Source organism: Salvelinus alpinus, chromosome 9 (genome assembly GCF_045679555.1).
Source record: "Salvelinus alpinus chromosome 9, SLU_Salpinus.1, whole genome shotgun sequence".
In the NCBI taxonomy this organism is placed as follows: Eukaryota; Metazoa; Chordata; class Actinopteri; order Salmoniformes; family Salmonidae; genus Salvelinus; species Salvelinus alpinus.
In genome coordinates, this window is record NC_092094.1 from 44,513,024 (window position 1) to 44,530,036 (window position 17,013).

The 17,013-nt window shown below is 42.2% G+C and overlaps 1 protein-coding gene across 1 annotated transcript in view; it reads left to right on the forward strand.

Annotated features, from left to right (window-relative positions):
* LOC139530179 (potassium voltage-gated channel subfamily KQT member 1-like) overlaps positions 1–17,013 on the forward strand; it is a 243,770-nt gene that overhangs the window by 35,551 nt on the left and 191,206 nt on the right. The window contains exons 13-14 of the mRNA XM_071326349.1: positions 60–174; positions 7,609–7,677. Of these exons, the coding sequence (XP_071182450.1) occupies positions 60–174; positions 7,609–7,677 (184 nt within the window). The remainder of the gene's footprint in view (positions 1–59; positions 175–7,608; positions 7,678–17,013) is intronic.

Consider the following 17,013-nt stretch of genomic DNA (forward strand, 5'->3'; position numbering starts at 1 on the left):
AGCTGCATTGAACTGACTCCTTGAATATATCATCAAGACTCTTGTATTGTCTCCCACAGTTAAAAAAAAACTGGGCGGCTCTTCCTTGGACATCTCCCGGACGAGCAGTTCGTGTGATGACATGGCCTATGTCAGCGAGGACATCCCTTTAACCGTGGTGACAGACACAGCACAGTGAGTACCTAACTACCCCTCCATCCGTCACTCACTACAGTACATCTGCCTGCCGTTCATCAACCCTACAGCCATTGTATTGTACCCATGCTCTTGTTCTTATTAATGTATTAATCCATACCATAGACACTTCCCTGCCTCTTACACAGGCCCATCCCTAATCCGTACGGTATAAAGCCTTTTGATAGGCCAAAGAGCCCTCCCTGTCAATGTAGAGCTGCTCTGTTCAACTCACGAGAGGGTTAAATGGCCTCTTGAGTGCTTGAAACCCTGGTTGTTACCACGGTATAGAAGGGATTAACCCTGAGTTGGAGAAAACAGTCCCGTTTGTTTGTGACATGTTTGTAAGAAAGTATTCACACCCCTTGACTTTTTACTCATTTTGTTATGTTACAAAGTGGGGGGGGGAAATGAATTGTCATTTTTGTCAACGAACCACACACAATACTTTGTAATGTCAAATTGAAAGAAACATGGTAAAAAAAAATGTTGGAAAAATATAACACTAATATATCTTCATTAGATAAGTATTCAACCACCTGAGTCAATGCATGTTAGAATCACCTTTGGCAGCGATTCCAGTTTTTGGGTAAGTCTGTAAGAGCTTTGCATACAATGCCTTCGAGAAAGTATTCATTCCCCTTGACATATTCCACATGTTGTTATGTTAAACCCTGAATTCAAAATATATTTTTCTCACCCATCTACACACAGTACCCCATAATGACAAAGTGAAAACATGTTTTTAGAAATGTTGCTAAATTTATTGAAAATTAAATACAGAAATATTTAATTTACGTAAGTATTCACACCCCTGAGTGAATACATCTTAGAATCATCTTTGGCAGTGATTACAGCTGAGTCTTTCTGGGTAAGTCTCTAAGAGCTTTGCACACCTGGATTATACACTATTTGCACATTATTCATTCAATAATTCATTTGTCTCCCAGTGTCTGTTGGAAAGCAGGCTGAACTAGGTTTTCCTCTAGAATTTTGCCTGTGCTTAGCTCTATTCAGTTTCTTTTAATTTAAAAACAACGATCTAGTCCTTGCCGATGACAAGCATACCCATAATATAATGCAGCCATGATTGAAAATATGAATAGTGGTACTCAGTGATGTGCTGTGTTGGATTTGCCCCAAGCATAACACTTTGTATTCAGGACATAAAGTTAATTTCTTTGCCAAATTTTTTGCAGTTTTACTTTAGTGCCTTATTTGAAACAGGATGCATTTTTTTATTCTGTACAAGCTTCCTTCTTTTCACTCTGTTAGTGAAGTTAGTATTGTGGAGTAACTACAATGTTGTTGATCCAGCTTCAGTTTTCTCCCATCATAGCCATTAAACTCTGTAACTGTTTTAAAATCGCCATTGGCCTCATGGTGAAATCCCTGAGCAGTTTCCTTCCTCTCCAGCAACTGAGTTAAGAAGGATGCCTGGATCGTTGTAGTGACTGGGTGTATTGATACACCATCCAAAGTGTAATTAATAAATTCACCATGCTCAAAGGGCTATTCAATGTCTGCTTTTTTACCCATCTACCAATAGATGCTCTTTTTTGCGAGGCATTGGAAAACCTCCCTGGTATTTGTGGTTGAATATGTGTTTGAAATTCACTACTAGACTGACGGACCTTACAGATAATTGTATGTGTGGGTTACAGAGATGAGGTAGTCATTTAAAGTGGAACTGACGGCAATTTAACTATTTTGCAGACATGAAACAAACTGAAATCATAATATCATAAAAAAATATACAATTCACAGTTTGTGCTACAAAACCAACATTATAAGCAGTGGATGCAGTTCAATGCATTATTCATATAATTCCCCAATACATTTCTTAATAGTCCAAAAAGTATTGCTATCACGTTGTAAATCACAGCTGGCCTGGTACATTATTTGCTGCCTCCATTCGGGATGCACTGTTTCAGTTTCAATTATTCAATATTTTGGACAAAAACGGATTAATGTAACTAAGGCTGGGAATGTCAATACAATCAAACTGGCAAGGGCAATGATCACAAGTCAGTTATAACATGGCTAATATGCTAGCATATCTATTTATGTCGCAAGCTAAAAACACGGAGCCTAACGTTAGCTAGATAGCTAGCTGCTAGGAGGATGTCATTGGAGGAGTGGGTGAGTGACTGAGTCTTTCCCTCATATCGTTTTTCGGTGGCTACACAGCTAGAAAGGCAGGTGTCATTTGGTTATCTAGCAAGAAATGTGAATCGCTTTGCTAGCTAGCTAACTATGATGAACTTGAACAACTGTTATCCAGTTAGCATATCTCTTGCGTTTGCAAATTCATTCTGGCTACTGTATGTACTCTGATTTCAGAGCGCAGAATAACTGATGAATTTATGTACGCGCAAGCTAGCCAACTTTAGCCAGTTAGCTTGGGTGCTTGGTTGGGACAAGTATGCATTGGCAGGCAGGCTGCAGAAGGACGAGCAGGCTACTTACTATTCCCCATCGTTTATCAGTGCAATTTTGACAGCCGTCTAGCTGAAAAATTGAGAGGGTTAATCTAAATTTCCTTCTTTAGATTTTAGCTCATCTTGCTCTGGCTAGCATTAGCAGTTGATCTTGTTGGTGTGCATATAGAGAAATATAGCCTACCTTTTATGGTTGTTTAATGAAATTCATGACTGAGTGACCTTGCAGATAAATGAATGTGTGTGCAGTAGCGGTGTGTCGCTAAAATCACCAGGGAAACCATGCCAGGAAAAGAAAGCCATATAGGTTGTGATAATTGCATTGTTAGCTCTATAAACTGTTAGTTCAATCATATGCCTTGACACCGTGATATATAGGCGTAAGGCCGAGACAATAAGAATAGAGCAACATCTGTCTGGGGAAGTCCACAAAACACATTGCATATAAAAAAAATAGATGTATGACCTAGCGCACGGTCAAGCAAATCAATGTTTACGACATATTCAAACTACTTAACAACTATTGATTTAGAAGCAAAGAAAACAGGTGCTGCCTCCACTATTCCAGCACCATTTCAACTTCAACATTTAAACATCATCAAATCACCTTTGCTTAGTCTAATACAGTTACTGAAAAACGAAAAGATTAAAAAAACAATTTAGCTAAATATGATGTGGCTGTCCTTGTACTGATTTCTCTCCTGTGTGTGTTTGTATATATGTGTGTGCATGCGTGCGTGTGCATGTGTGTGTGTGTGGGTGTCTGCGTGCATGCTTGCAAGTAGAAAAATACATTTTGACTCACCCTACTTGTAGAGAAAAGCCAATGTCATCCTCTTTCACGTTGCCTAAACGGTCTATGACTCTGTCATACTCTACAGTACATGCTTGAAGTTTTTGTTGTCCTAGGCTACCTGGGTAAAATACTTGCTTGCTAGCCTAACTCTCATTCTGAGGCAACAATGTGCCAGGCCGGCTAGTTAAACATTAGCCTACTACATCTGGCACAATATTTGAATTTATGGTTGGATCAGAATTGCCGTTATAATCATTGGCTAGTTTGGAGAAATAAGTTAAACCACAAGTCCAAATCCCTGTCTTCAGGACAACAACACAACGAGACGCAACAAACAATTCAATGACATTTGGTTTATGATGTAGAGGTGACCAAGAAACCAATGACAACTCTGACAGAATTACAGAGTTCCTTGGCTGAGATGGGAGAACCTCCCAGAAGGACAACAGTCTATACAGCACTTCACCACTTCACCAATCTGTGCTTTATGGGAAGTGACCAGACGGAAGCCACTCCTGAGAAAAAGGCGCATGACAGCACGCCTGGAGTTTGCAAACAGACACGTGGAACACTCTGAGGGTATAAGGCAAAATATTCTGTGGTCTGATGAGAGAAAAACAAAACTCTTTGGCCTGAATGCTAAGCTCTATGTCTGGAGAAAACCAGGCACAACTCATCACCTGTCTAACACTATCCCGTGAAGCATAGTGGTGGCAGCTTCATGCTATGGGGATGATTTTCAGTGGCAGGGACTGGGATACTGGCAAGGATAGAGGAAAACAGTGAATGGAGCCTTAATGAGAATCTGTTTCAGTGTGACCTTAGACTGGGAACTAAGATGTAGGTTCCAACAGGAAAATGACTCCAAGCATACAGCCAAAGCAATGCTGGAATGGCTTCAGAACAAGAATGCGAAAGTCTTTGAGTGGCCCAGCCAAAGCCCAGACTTGAATCCCATTGAACATATGTGGAAAGAATTGAAGATTGCTGTTCACCGCCACTCCCCATCTAACTTAACAGAGCTTGAGAAAATCCGCATGGAAGAATGGGAGAAAATCCACAAATATAAATGTGCAAAGCTGATACAGACATACCCTAGACAACTCAAATCTGTAATTGCTGCCAAAGGGGCTTTTTTTTCAGGGGTGTGAATACTTATGTAAATGAGATTTCTGTATTTCATTTTTCTTTAAATTAGCACTAATTTCTAAAGACATGTTTTAATATGGGGTATTGTGTGTAGATAGGTGAGAAATAATATATTTAATTAATGTTGAATTCAGGCTATAACATAACAAAATGTGGAATAAGTCAAGGGGCATCTACTTTCACTGTCAATGATTGTTCTTTTTGTTGTTTATCGGAGACCGAGGCAAACCTATTTTGCAACTTCACACTGTCAACTGTCACTTGACACATTGACATCGAGTGAGAGAAGAGCTGCAGAGTGGCAAGACCTTGCACTGTCAGAGAGAGTGTCAGCATTGCCGTTTGGCCAAAGGTGCTGCTGTGGTGCCATTGTCTCAAATGGGATGAAAATGCATTTGACTGGATCAAATCCTCAAATCATCAACAAGTTTCTATGGGGTTGGCAGTTATTTCTCTACAGGACAGAAGAAGTTGAGTGTCAGACATCTTATCAGTAAGCAAGGCAACCCAGTTTTGGTGATTTCTTGTATTTCATCACAATCAAACAATCACAGCATGTTTTTGGACTAATTTTAGCCGTTTTTACCTGATTAAGTGCAATACCATTGGACATTAATGTTGAAAGTTATATTTATATTCATAAAACTTAAGTTTAAAATGATGCTATTGCTGCTTCCTGTTGACAAGACATTTTGATAACTAGCCCAATGTCCAAACACAGTTTTAACGTGTCCAAATCAATAGCCAATATACAGAAACAGTTTGTGATATATTGAAAACCTAAACATAAATGTCTATCTCCACACACATTTGCAACAATAGTAATCATATTACTTGTACTTTTTTTAAACGAGCACCTTATAAACTGCAAACGTACCAAAAGCCCTTGGCAAAAAAACTCACTGATAGGGGGGAAATCAGGTTGAAACTAACACAACTAAAAAAACACATGGAAACTGGAGATATATTTTTACATCAATCCCTGCTGCAGTGTGTGCAAACCTGATCAAGAACTACAGGAAATGTATGATCTCTGTAATTGCAAACAAAGGTTTCTGTACCAAATATTAAGTTCTGCTTTTCTGATGTATCAAATACTTATGTCATGCAATAAAATGCTAATTAATTACTTAAAAATCATACAATGTGATTTTCTGGATTTTTGTTTTAGATTCCGTCTCTCACAGTTGAAGTGTACCTATGATAAAAATTACAGACCTCTACATGCTTTGTAAGTAGGGAAACCTGCAAAATCGGCAGTGTATCAAATACTTGTTCTCCCCACTGTATGTAACCAGCTACATTTTGGGTTGTTGCATTTTGTTTGAAATGGGTCGCCAATGCAGAAAGCTAAACACAACACTATTTTCTTAATCACTCATATTGACATCCCGTTGAAATCAATAGAAAGGGGGCAAAAATGTGGGTTGTATGCACTGTTTAAACATTTATTATACAAAGACCACACAAACTTGGAATAATCTATATAACTATGTATACTGTCCACATCATGGAAAATCACGTAATATACATTAATTACAAAATAATTCAATAACTTAATTTAGGATGATGGTAAATGAAGCAAAGTCAGATTCTTTTCAATAATCACATATATTTCTCACTAGTTTAACCATTTAGAGCTTTTTTTTCTTTTCCAAAGCACCATTGAACCAGGCGCTCTAGACTAGAGCGTCCGTAGGGTCTGTGCAGCAGGCTGAGCGTTTGACGTCCCTATTAACAGCCTAGGGGTGGTGTGGTGCAGGGTGCATGCACTCAAGGCATGTCATTTAACTCGGCTACTGTAGGTAGCCATCTGTACTGTATGATTGTTTATCGTGTCCCTTCAGAATAATGCCTGCAGTCATCCCTCAGAATGTGACGGTACATCTGTCTTGGTGCCCTTCATTGGATCAAGTGACCTGGCTGCTAGGCTATATCATGCCTGCTGACTTAAGGCATGGACAGACCGGTACGATTGTCGAGTGTCTGGCGGCCGAGAGTACTTAGCACCTCTGAACACCGTCCGAGCCGTAATTTGCAAACCGATTCTACATGTAGAAATGGGCGAAAATGGCGGCCGTCAGTCGGCCACCAACGGGTGGTCTTTATAACACACCGCACCATCAGCAATGTACGAACGGCACCCTAATATACAGACTGACAATCGGTTTGGTGAGTTTTCTCCTTTAAAGTGTTGATAAACCCAAAGAATGTTCACTTGCTCAGTGACAAACTTACAATCATTTTGTGTGAGACTGAAATAGTTACAGTGCATCATACTGTATGTGTTGTAGTTGTGTGGCCATTCTTGACCTTTTGATGAGATGTTAATGAGATGGGGTTTCCTTATTTATGCTGACTGAGGATTTTCCTAAAATAATGTTTTCTTCTCTTCAAATAGTCAACAGTGAAGCATTTGTTGTATTCTTTTCCTCAAGATCCTTCAAATTGGCCACAGGTGTGGCATTGGTCTGCAAATTCTATTTACTTACAATTATATAATTGTTGAACTGAACTGTTTCATTTCTTAACCCTATTACTAGCCATCTATGGCAGAGTTTGTAGAGTGAAGTGTTGGGCATAACCTATTTACACTAATTGGATTCGAAGTACTTATGTTGTCCGGGTTAGGGTTTGGCCGGTGTAGGCCGTCATTGTAAATAAGAATTTGTTCTTAACTCACTTTCCTAGTTAAATAAAGGTTAAATACATTTTAAAAATAAAAAATGTGGAAGGGGGAGAACATACAATGGACTCGAGTGTACAGAGCAGTGTGTGTGCGTGCATGCATACGTGCTTGTGGGTGTGTGTGTGTGTGTCTCTCAGTGTACACACACACCACACAGTAGGCATTCTCCTTTCTCCCCTGAACTCCTTGCCACTCCCCAGCTCAGCTAATCCAATATCACCTCTAACACCCTCCTCATTCTGCATTCCTCTTCGGATTCAATCTCTTTCTCCTCCTCCCTCCCACCATCCTCCTCCTCTCCTGACAAACCCCCAGCCCAGAATCTTTGTAAAAGGAACACAAATGCTTCTCTCTTGCAGTCTGTTGACCAGCCCGTTCGTGGCAAAGGTCCAGGACTCAGTCTCAACTCACCACTTGAATTCAAGAAGGTACTGTACTGCCTGCTGGGGTTTTACACTATTATTATTACCCCCCTGTCCCCCAGCACTCCCTTATACCCCGATGTTGTTTACTCCAATGATATACTCCATCCACATGTAAAAAGATCGGCGGAAGTGTGACATCTTATAAAAGCTAATGAACGACTATCCAGATGGTATAGGTCGTCACTAATCTGATAGTTCCACCCCTGGAAAGATGATTCAAGTCTATGAAAGTGTTATGGTTTTGATTCACCTGGCAATCTTTTTGTTTTCTTCAACAAAATGAAAATGTTCTCCATTGAAGGTCAAACTAACCGAAGCTCAGCTACAATTACATCTTACCGGAAGTGTGCGGTGACTGTTTCCTATTTCTCCAGCACCTTCACCAATCAACTCTGGGTGTGGGGAAGATTCTGTCTATTGTTACGTTCTCTTAAACAAGGCCATGATTGACAGTATGTAGCCTCCGTCTAGGTGCTTTTGTATATGGTTGTTTGCTGGCCTTGAAAACGATGCGCATGGGAAGGGCATCAGAAGAGGTCAGCTGGCTGACCATCATGTGAATAGTTGTTCTCTTGGATCTTTTAGAAGGGCATGTGATGGACGTGTTAAGACGTGTCCAAAGCTCAACTGATCCTTCTCCCTCCCAACAGTAGATGGCCCTCTTCTATTACACACCAGATACTGTACTCATAAAGTACTTCAACATCTAAGTGGGGCGACACTGTACTCAGTTCATTCGTCATGGAGGGTGGAAAACCACTATGTGTAGCTATGTACGCTTTCGTTTGAGGTTGCAAAAACATATCTGATATAATCCAGTTACTGTATGTTTTATTGGTACCGTAGTTATGTAGTTACAGTACTGTTTATGCTCCAGTGTATTGTGTTACACTGTAGTGGTAGGCTACGCCTAAACTATGCTCGGGAGTTGAGTTCTCTGCCTCGTGTTTTGGTAGAATTGAGAAGTGAGTTCTGTTTTCGTGTGTGATATCCTCTGATATGACAGAAAAGGTTTGGCCTACATGCCGATACCTCACTGCACTGTGCTCTAGGTCAACACACACAGTAATTCCCCACACGTCTTTATTCTGATTTGAACAAGATAGCATTTTCCTAAATCAACAGTGAAAATGGCCACTCACCATTTGTGGCTGATAGTGTTATGTGTTATTATAGTAAAACAAACTTTTAGGACTCAGACACACCACGGTTATTGACTGTCGAGAGGTACTTAGCACCTCTGCCCAGAGTGTTGGCAGTTCACTTTAAATACCCCAAGGTAAAGCATTTAGTGTTGTGTGCATTGTGCTGCAATTGCCCCCCCCCCCCCCCATTAGTTTCATATGAAGTGTGTGTGACTCCCTGGCTGAATTAGCAAGCTAACGTTAACTAGCTGAGCTAGTGCACATGATCAAATTGAACAAACAAATCCTTTTTTAAGCACCATACTCCTTAGCTAGATGAAAAATATATATTATGCAGATTTTTGTTTTAGAACAATTCTGATCAAAAGGTGGTGGATTACACCGGGAAAAGTGCCAACTTTTATCCTTTTCTTGTCATTCCTGCCGGCTCCCCCACGTGGAGGTTCGTGCTCTTTGATTGGCTCGAAGTCAAGTCGTTGGCCACTAACGAGCATTGCAATTCTACAAATAGAAATGTCAGATTCATTGGTACACAACAGGTACCGCTTTTGATTTAAAAAAAATATTTTACCTTTATTTAACCAGGCAAGTCAGTTAAGAACAAATTCTTATTTTCGCTGATGGCCTAGGAACAGTGGGTTTAACTGCCTTGTTCAGGGGCAGAACGACAGATTTTTACCTTGTCAGCTCAGGGATTCAATCTTGTAACCTTTCGGTTACTAGTCCAACACTCTAACCACTAGGCTACCCTGTTCTAACCACTAGGCTACCCTGTTCTAACCACTAGGCTACCCTGTTCTAACCACTAGGCTACCCTGTTCTAACCACTAGGCTACCTGCTCTAACCACTAGGCTACCCTGTTCTAACCACTAGGCTACCCTGTTCTAACCACTAGGCTACCCTGTTCTAACCACTAGGCTACCCTGTTCTAACCACTAGGCTACCCTGTTCTAACCACTAGGCTACTCTGTTCTAACCACTAGGCTACCCTGTTCTAGCAAGAGAACGGCCTCCGACTGGGATAAGTATCTATCGGCCGACAGTTTTTTCTCTGTGTGTCTGACCTCTTAGTCTGTCTTTTTGTCAATGAATTCAGTATGTTCACAGTCTGGAAGATTAATTGATTCAAGCATTTCTGAGATGATTCTGGTTTATTACTCAGAGTGTATATGGTGGTGAGGAGCAGATGTTGAGATAATTACCATCAGTGGGACGCTATGAGCGTATGCTAGTGTGTTTGTGTCATGGAACACTGTCATGTCCATATCTCTGCTCTACGGGGGTAAAGCTGAGCCAGAGGCTCTAACAGATTTGGGAAGGGGGCACTCCCATAACAGCTGCTTTGTTTTCACTTAGTGTCACGGCATGGAAGACAGCAGCACTGTCATTTGGCTTCATTGTCTGCTACGCTTGTAGACAACCACCAGACCCACCCTGTCTGCCCCACGCAAGCGCACACACACACACACACACACACACACACACACACACACACACACACACACACACACACACACACACACACACACACACACACACACACACACACACACACACACACACACAACAACAACAATATCATAACTACTCTCCAGTCTCCATAGTGTTAGCTCCATATGGACCACATGCTCCTGCAGCGACCAGCAGCAAGGTGTTTCTCCGTTTGTGTTTTGCTTTTTAGTGTTTTACCAGTTTTATATCACTGTTTTAATTCACTGAATGCAATGATCTAGTAGATCAATTAAATTGAAAGGGCGTGTTGAACTCTTCCCCTAACTGCTTTCGGGAACATGGAGTTAACAGCCTTTTTTTTTTATTGTGGATGGCATTTCACCTGGCACAAAGTTTGCAAGATCTTCCCCATTCACAATCAACACGGACCCAGTACAGCAGGGAGTTTCTTCTCCAATGGAATAATCCCCCAAATGCCAATCCTCCCTCGGATCTAATCTACCCAAACCTCGATGCATTTGATAATAATAATGTTCAAAGGGACTCTAGCGGGATACACCACAAGGTGAAAAAGCGGGGAAAGGGGTGGATATCATGAAAGGGCGAAGCGTCAGTCTCTGTCACGAATTCCCCTGCCCTCTATCATTCTAGCAAATGCCCAGTCTCTTCGTAACAAAACTGATGAACTGCAAGTCCATGTTCGTTTGCAACATGCATTCAGAGATGCCTGTATTCTGGCTCTCACGGAGACATGGCTTAACGACAGGGACTTGCACTCTGAGCTGGTGATTCACAGGTTTGGGGCGTCTATGCACTTGGACCGAGATGTCTCTGTGAATTAGCGCTGGTGAAAAACTGTACTGGTTAGGGAAGGACATGAAGGATGTTGAACTGCTATCTGTGTCATTGCGCCCCCCAATATCTGCCCATGGAATTTCCTAAAATATTTGTCACCGTGGTTTACATCCACCCAAAGTCAAATTAGAGTAATACCGCGGAGTTAATACTCCAGACGACGCCAAAATTGCGAACTATATCTCCAGATTCCCAGAACATCATCCTTGGGGATTTCAACCACTGTACATTGTAAAAAACCTTGAGGAACTTCCATCAGTACACCACATGCCCTACCAGACATACCAAGATCCTGGACTGGTGTTACGGTTCTGTTAAGGGAGCGTATAAATCCCTTACCCTGCCCCCGCTGTGCACAGCTGACCACAACTGCGTCCATCTTATTCCGGTTATTTCACAGCCCTGCGGAGGGGTAAAGTGCTTACAAAGCGGGTTAAGAACAGTTTGCATATAGGGCTAAGTGGGATGTACAGGATGCTACTGTCGCCCTACTAGACCTTCTTTTCAAACATCTAGAGGGTAGAAAAACTCATGCCAAGTTGTTATTTGTTGATTTCCTGTCTGCTTTTAACACCATTCAACCCCACCTGTTAGTGAACCAACTCACTAATAATTTAGGTGTAGAACTAACACATCCTGAAGTTTGTGGAGGACTCTGTAATAGTCAGTGTCCTTTATGCCAATAAAACTGCCTATGGCCCTGTTGTTGATGATTTTGTACATTGGTGTGACAGTGAATGTGTGACAAAAACTAAAGATATGCGTATCTTTTTTCAGGCGTCAACCCCCTACCCCTCTGAACACTATCATCAAGGGTCAGGTAGTAGACACTGTAGACAACTACAAGTATCTTGACATGATTGATAATACATTTAACTTTGAGTGTAACACTGACATGTTGTGTAAGAAGGACCAGCAATACCTTTTTTCTCTCAGGAACTGGCAAAGTTCCAGGTAGATAGGAACTTGATGACTCTCTTTTATAAGTGGTACATAGTCTGTCTTAAAATTTTCTTTGATTTGCTGGTACGGCAACCTTGTTGTAAAAGTAAAAAATGCACTAGCTGGAATAGTGACATGGGCCGTATGATCATGGGAGTCCAGCAGAGTAGTCTGTCTGATCTGTACAACAGACAAATGGTGAGGAAGGCAGATTCCATCCTGTCTGTGCCCACCCCTGCACCATGAGTTATAGCTGGCTCCCGGTTTAGATACCGAACTGTTAAGACTAACAGGTACACGCACTCCTACACCCCTATGGCCATTGTACTTTTGAATACAGGGAATACCGGATCCTTTGTTCCCGAACCGTAAAAGAGGTACTCAGAGCGGACTTCTAGTCCGACTCAGGAGGCGTGCACACCACCCGCCGCTTTTAAGTATATTACTTGCTAATTTTCAGTCTCTGGATAATAAAGTTGACGAGCTCAGTTCAAGGATTTCCTTCCAGTGAGACATCAGGGATTATAACAAACTCTGTTTCACGGAAACATGGCTCTCTCGGGATATACTGTCTGAGTCCGTTCAGCCAGTTGGGTTCTCAGTTCATTGCGCAGACAGGTATAAATATCTCTCCAGGAAGAAGAAGGGCAGGGGTGTATGTTTCATGATTAACTACTCATGGTGTGATTGTGATAACATACAGGAACTCAAGTCCTTTTGAGAATTCTCTTCAGTTATAGTCACAAACAGTGTAGTTATATCCTCCATAAGGCAAACAGACAAAAGGTCAGTATAGAGACAAAGTGGAGTCGCAATTCAACAGCTCAGACACGAGATGTATGTGGCAGGGTCTACAGACAATCAAGGACTACAAAGGGAAAACCAGCCACGTCGCGGACACCGACGTCTTGCTTCCGGACAAGCTAAACACCTTCTTCGCCAGCTTTGAGGATAACACAGTGCCACCAACACGGACCCCTACCAAGGACTGTGGACTCTCCTTCTCTGTGGCCAACGTGAGTAAGACATTTAACAGTGTTAACCTTCGCAAGGCTGCCCAGACGGAATCCTTACCGCGTCCTCAGAGCATGCGCAGACCAGCTGCCTGGAGTGTTTACGGACATATTCAATCTCTCCCTATCCAAGTCTGTTGTCCCCACATGCTTCAAGATATCCACCATTGTTCATGTACCCAAGAAAGGAAAGGTAACTGAACTAATTGGCTATCGTCCCGTAGCACTCCCTTCAGTCATCATGAGGGTGCTCTACCATACCTGACACCCTAGACCCACTTCAATTTGTTTACCGCCCCAATAGATCCACAGACGATGCAATCGCCATTGCGCTGCATACTGCCCTATCCTATCTGGACAAGAGGAATAACTATGTAAGAATGCTGTTCATTGACTGTAGCTCAGCATTCAACACCATAGTACCCTCCAAGCTCATCATTCAGCTCGAGGCCCTGGGTCTGAACCCCACCCTGTGCAACTGGGTCCTGGACTTCCTGGTGGGCCGCCCCCAGGTGGTGAAGGTAGGAAACAACACCTCCTCTTCGCTGATCGTCAACACTGGGGCCCCACAAGGATGCGTGCTTAGCCCCCTCCTGTACTCCCTGTAAACCCATGACTGCGTGGCCTTGTACGCCCTCAACTCAATCATCAAGTTTGCAGACGACACAACATTAGTAGACCTGATTACCAACAATGACGAGACACCCTACAGGGAGGAGGTGAGGGCCCTGGGAGTGTGGTGCCAGGAAAATAACCCCTCACCCAACGTCAACAAAACAAAAGAGCTGATCGTGGACTTCAGGAAACAGCGCAACAGCGCCTCTTCAACCTCAGGTGGTTGAAGAAATTTGGATTGGCACCTAAAACCCTCATAAACGTTTACAGATGCACAATTGAGAGCATCCTGTCGGGCTGTCACAATTGAGAGCATCCCGCGACCGCAGGGCTCTCCAGAGGGTGGTGCGGTCTGCCCAACGCATCACCGGGGGCAAACTACCTGCCCTCTAGGACACCTACAGCACCTGATGTCACAGTAAGGCCAAACAGATCATCAAGGACATCAACCACCCGAGCCACTGCTTGTTCTCTCTGCTATCATCCAGAAGGCAAAGTCAGTACAGGTGATTCAAAGCTGGGACCGAGAGACTGAAAAACAGCTTCTATCTCAAGGCCATCAGACTGTTAAATAGCCATCACTAGCACATTAGAGGCTGCTGCACTATATACATAGACTTGAAATCACTGGCCACTTTAATAATCGGAACACTAGTCACTTTAATAATGTTTACACATTTTGCATTACTCATCTCATATGTATATACTGTATTCTATCCTATTCTACTGTATCTTAGTCTATGCCGCTCTGACAGTACTCGTCCAAATATTTATATATTCATAATTATATTCCTTTACTTTAGATTGTGTGTGTTGTTAGATATAACTTGTTAGATATTACTGCACTGTTGGAGCTAGAAACACAAGCATTTCGCTACACCCGCAATAACATCTGCTAAACACGTGTATGTGACAAATAACATCTGCTAAACATGTGTATGTGACCAATAACATCTGCTAAACATGTGTATGTGACAAATAACATCTGCTAAACATGTGTATGTGACCAATAACATCTGCTAAACATGTGTATGTGACCAATAACATCTGCTAAACATGTGTATGTGACCAATAAAAGTTAATTTGATTTTGAACTTTGGCTTGCTATACTTTTGTGCTACTGCTGTCGATCACTAGTAGGCCTATTGTATATATTAGTATTGATGTCTGTCAGCCCTATGACTTGATGTACTAGCTAGATCATTGTATTCACCATAACTGTGTGCATTGTTATCCACTTTCAATTTTGTTTTTCATGCTCCTTTGCTACAAAACCAATTGCCCTCTGGGACAATAAAGTTGAACCTTGAACTTGAATAGGAGTTCATATTAACACTAGTAATATTTCATAAATTAGTTGTGCCTTTTCATCAGTTTACTCTGTCTTCTCCTCTGTTTGTTCTTAGTGAGTGTACGAAGCAGACAGACTCTATCATTGGGCCAGCAGGGTCTATATTTTCCTCTAGAGTTTCTCCTGTTGTTTCTATATGTGATAGTGCTCTAGCAGATAGCAGGACTATAGCAGGCCAGTAGTGGATTATTAACTTTAGACTTCCCTCCGAGTGGGGTTCAGATCAGAGGAAATGCGTGTGTGACTGTGACGACACTGGGCTGTCCAAGAGGAAGTGGCACTGCACAGCGTCTGCACGCCATCCGTCTCGCTACCCCTCCACGCGATTGTTATCTCTGTCTTACAGCCCCCCCCCCCCCCCTCCCGTACTGGCCTGAAAGGTGGCTGTCTGAGGTATCCAGAACCAATTGTTCACTTATTAGCTGAACCTTATGCACAGAAATCCCACATAATGCAAGCTTAACAGAGAGAAACACTGAATTAATTGACGTAGTCAGTGTGATATTCACCATCATTTTGGGGGGTATTTGTTAGGGGATTGTTGTACAAAGAACACTTCTGCGGATTGTATACATTTGTTTATGTTACTGTATAAATTAGCCTTTTTTTTTTATTCCTTTGCTTTTTCTCCGGACTCGGGCAAAGAGTGATAAATAGTTATTTCCGATAATTGTGCTATACTCAACAGAATGTGTGAGAAACTACTGGCTATGATGACACACACTGCTCTATATACGGTCTTGTATGTGTATCTATGAGAGAAGTTGGTTTAATTTTCCCTGTCATCAAGATACAAACCCAACTGACAGATTTACATTCACAGAGCTTAGTCCTGCAGGAAAAGTAAATGTTTTTAAATACTTATTTGGCCCCAAATAGAGGAAGTCCTTATATTGCTGATTGTGGTGTTCATTTACAGTTCCTCCATTCTCCTTTTTTTCCCCTCTCCTCTCCTCTCCTCTCTCCTCTACCTCTACCTCTATCTCAAGGCAGCGGACTAGAGTTGTGTGTCTGTCATCAAGTGACCCGGGGCAGTTCCTCTGTCCCTCCTTTGGGGTGTGCCCTGGCACCTCTCCCCTGCCCCCACCCCTCCTCTACAGACCTGTAAAAGTCTGCATGGGCCACCGGGGGGAGGGAGGGAGGGAGGGAGAGAATGTGGGAGGGAAGGGGGGAGCCAGGGAGGGAGAGAGGAGTGTGGTATTGGCTGCTTTTGCACTGATAGTCATTTGTCTGTTGTGCAACTCACTCTGTTGTAAATTTTAGTTGAATTTATGTACATTGGTGTGGCCTCCATATGGCCCTATACTTTTATATGTTGCTTGGTGTACCTAGTATGACTTTTTGGGTCAAAAACACAAGTACTAATACAGTACGTTGTTAACAGGGCATGTTTTATGGAGTTTCATGCTGGATATAACAACGAAAATAATTAGAAAATTGGCAACCAATCTTCATAATATTTCTGCTTACTGTCGAGTGACAAGATGACAAAGTGCCCTGTCAGCGCGAGGCTGTATAAGTCTTAGCACACACTGGATTAGGTAAGATATATGCACGCTCAGTCTTTAGAGAGAAAGAAGGGCTAGTCTAATGCTGCCTGGCTGCTTTGAACAATAAAAGAAGGAGGGAGGGAGAGAGAAAATAATCATAAGGCTTGTAATAAAACAGCCACATACTGATTCATCTCCCTGGACATACTGGCCCAGCCCTATGACTGCCATAGGAGACAGTAGTTAATCTCATTACAAACGCTGCAGTTTTATGTGGTTACAGCCCTCGCTCAGTCCCCACTCACCCACATGTATTACTCATATTTGAAATGCTTCACGGGACTGCTTTACAGCATCTGAACACGCGGGAGTTATTTCAAGAACGATGTGGAAATACAAATGATAAGCGGTGTAGTGAGACACCGGAATGTTCCAACAAGCCCAACTATAAGTGTTTGGTTGCAGCTGACAAAAA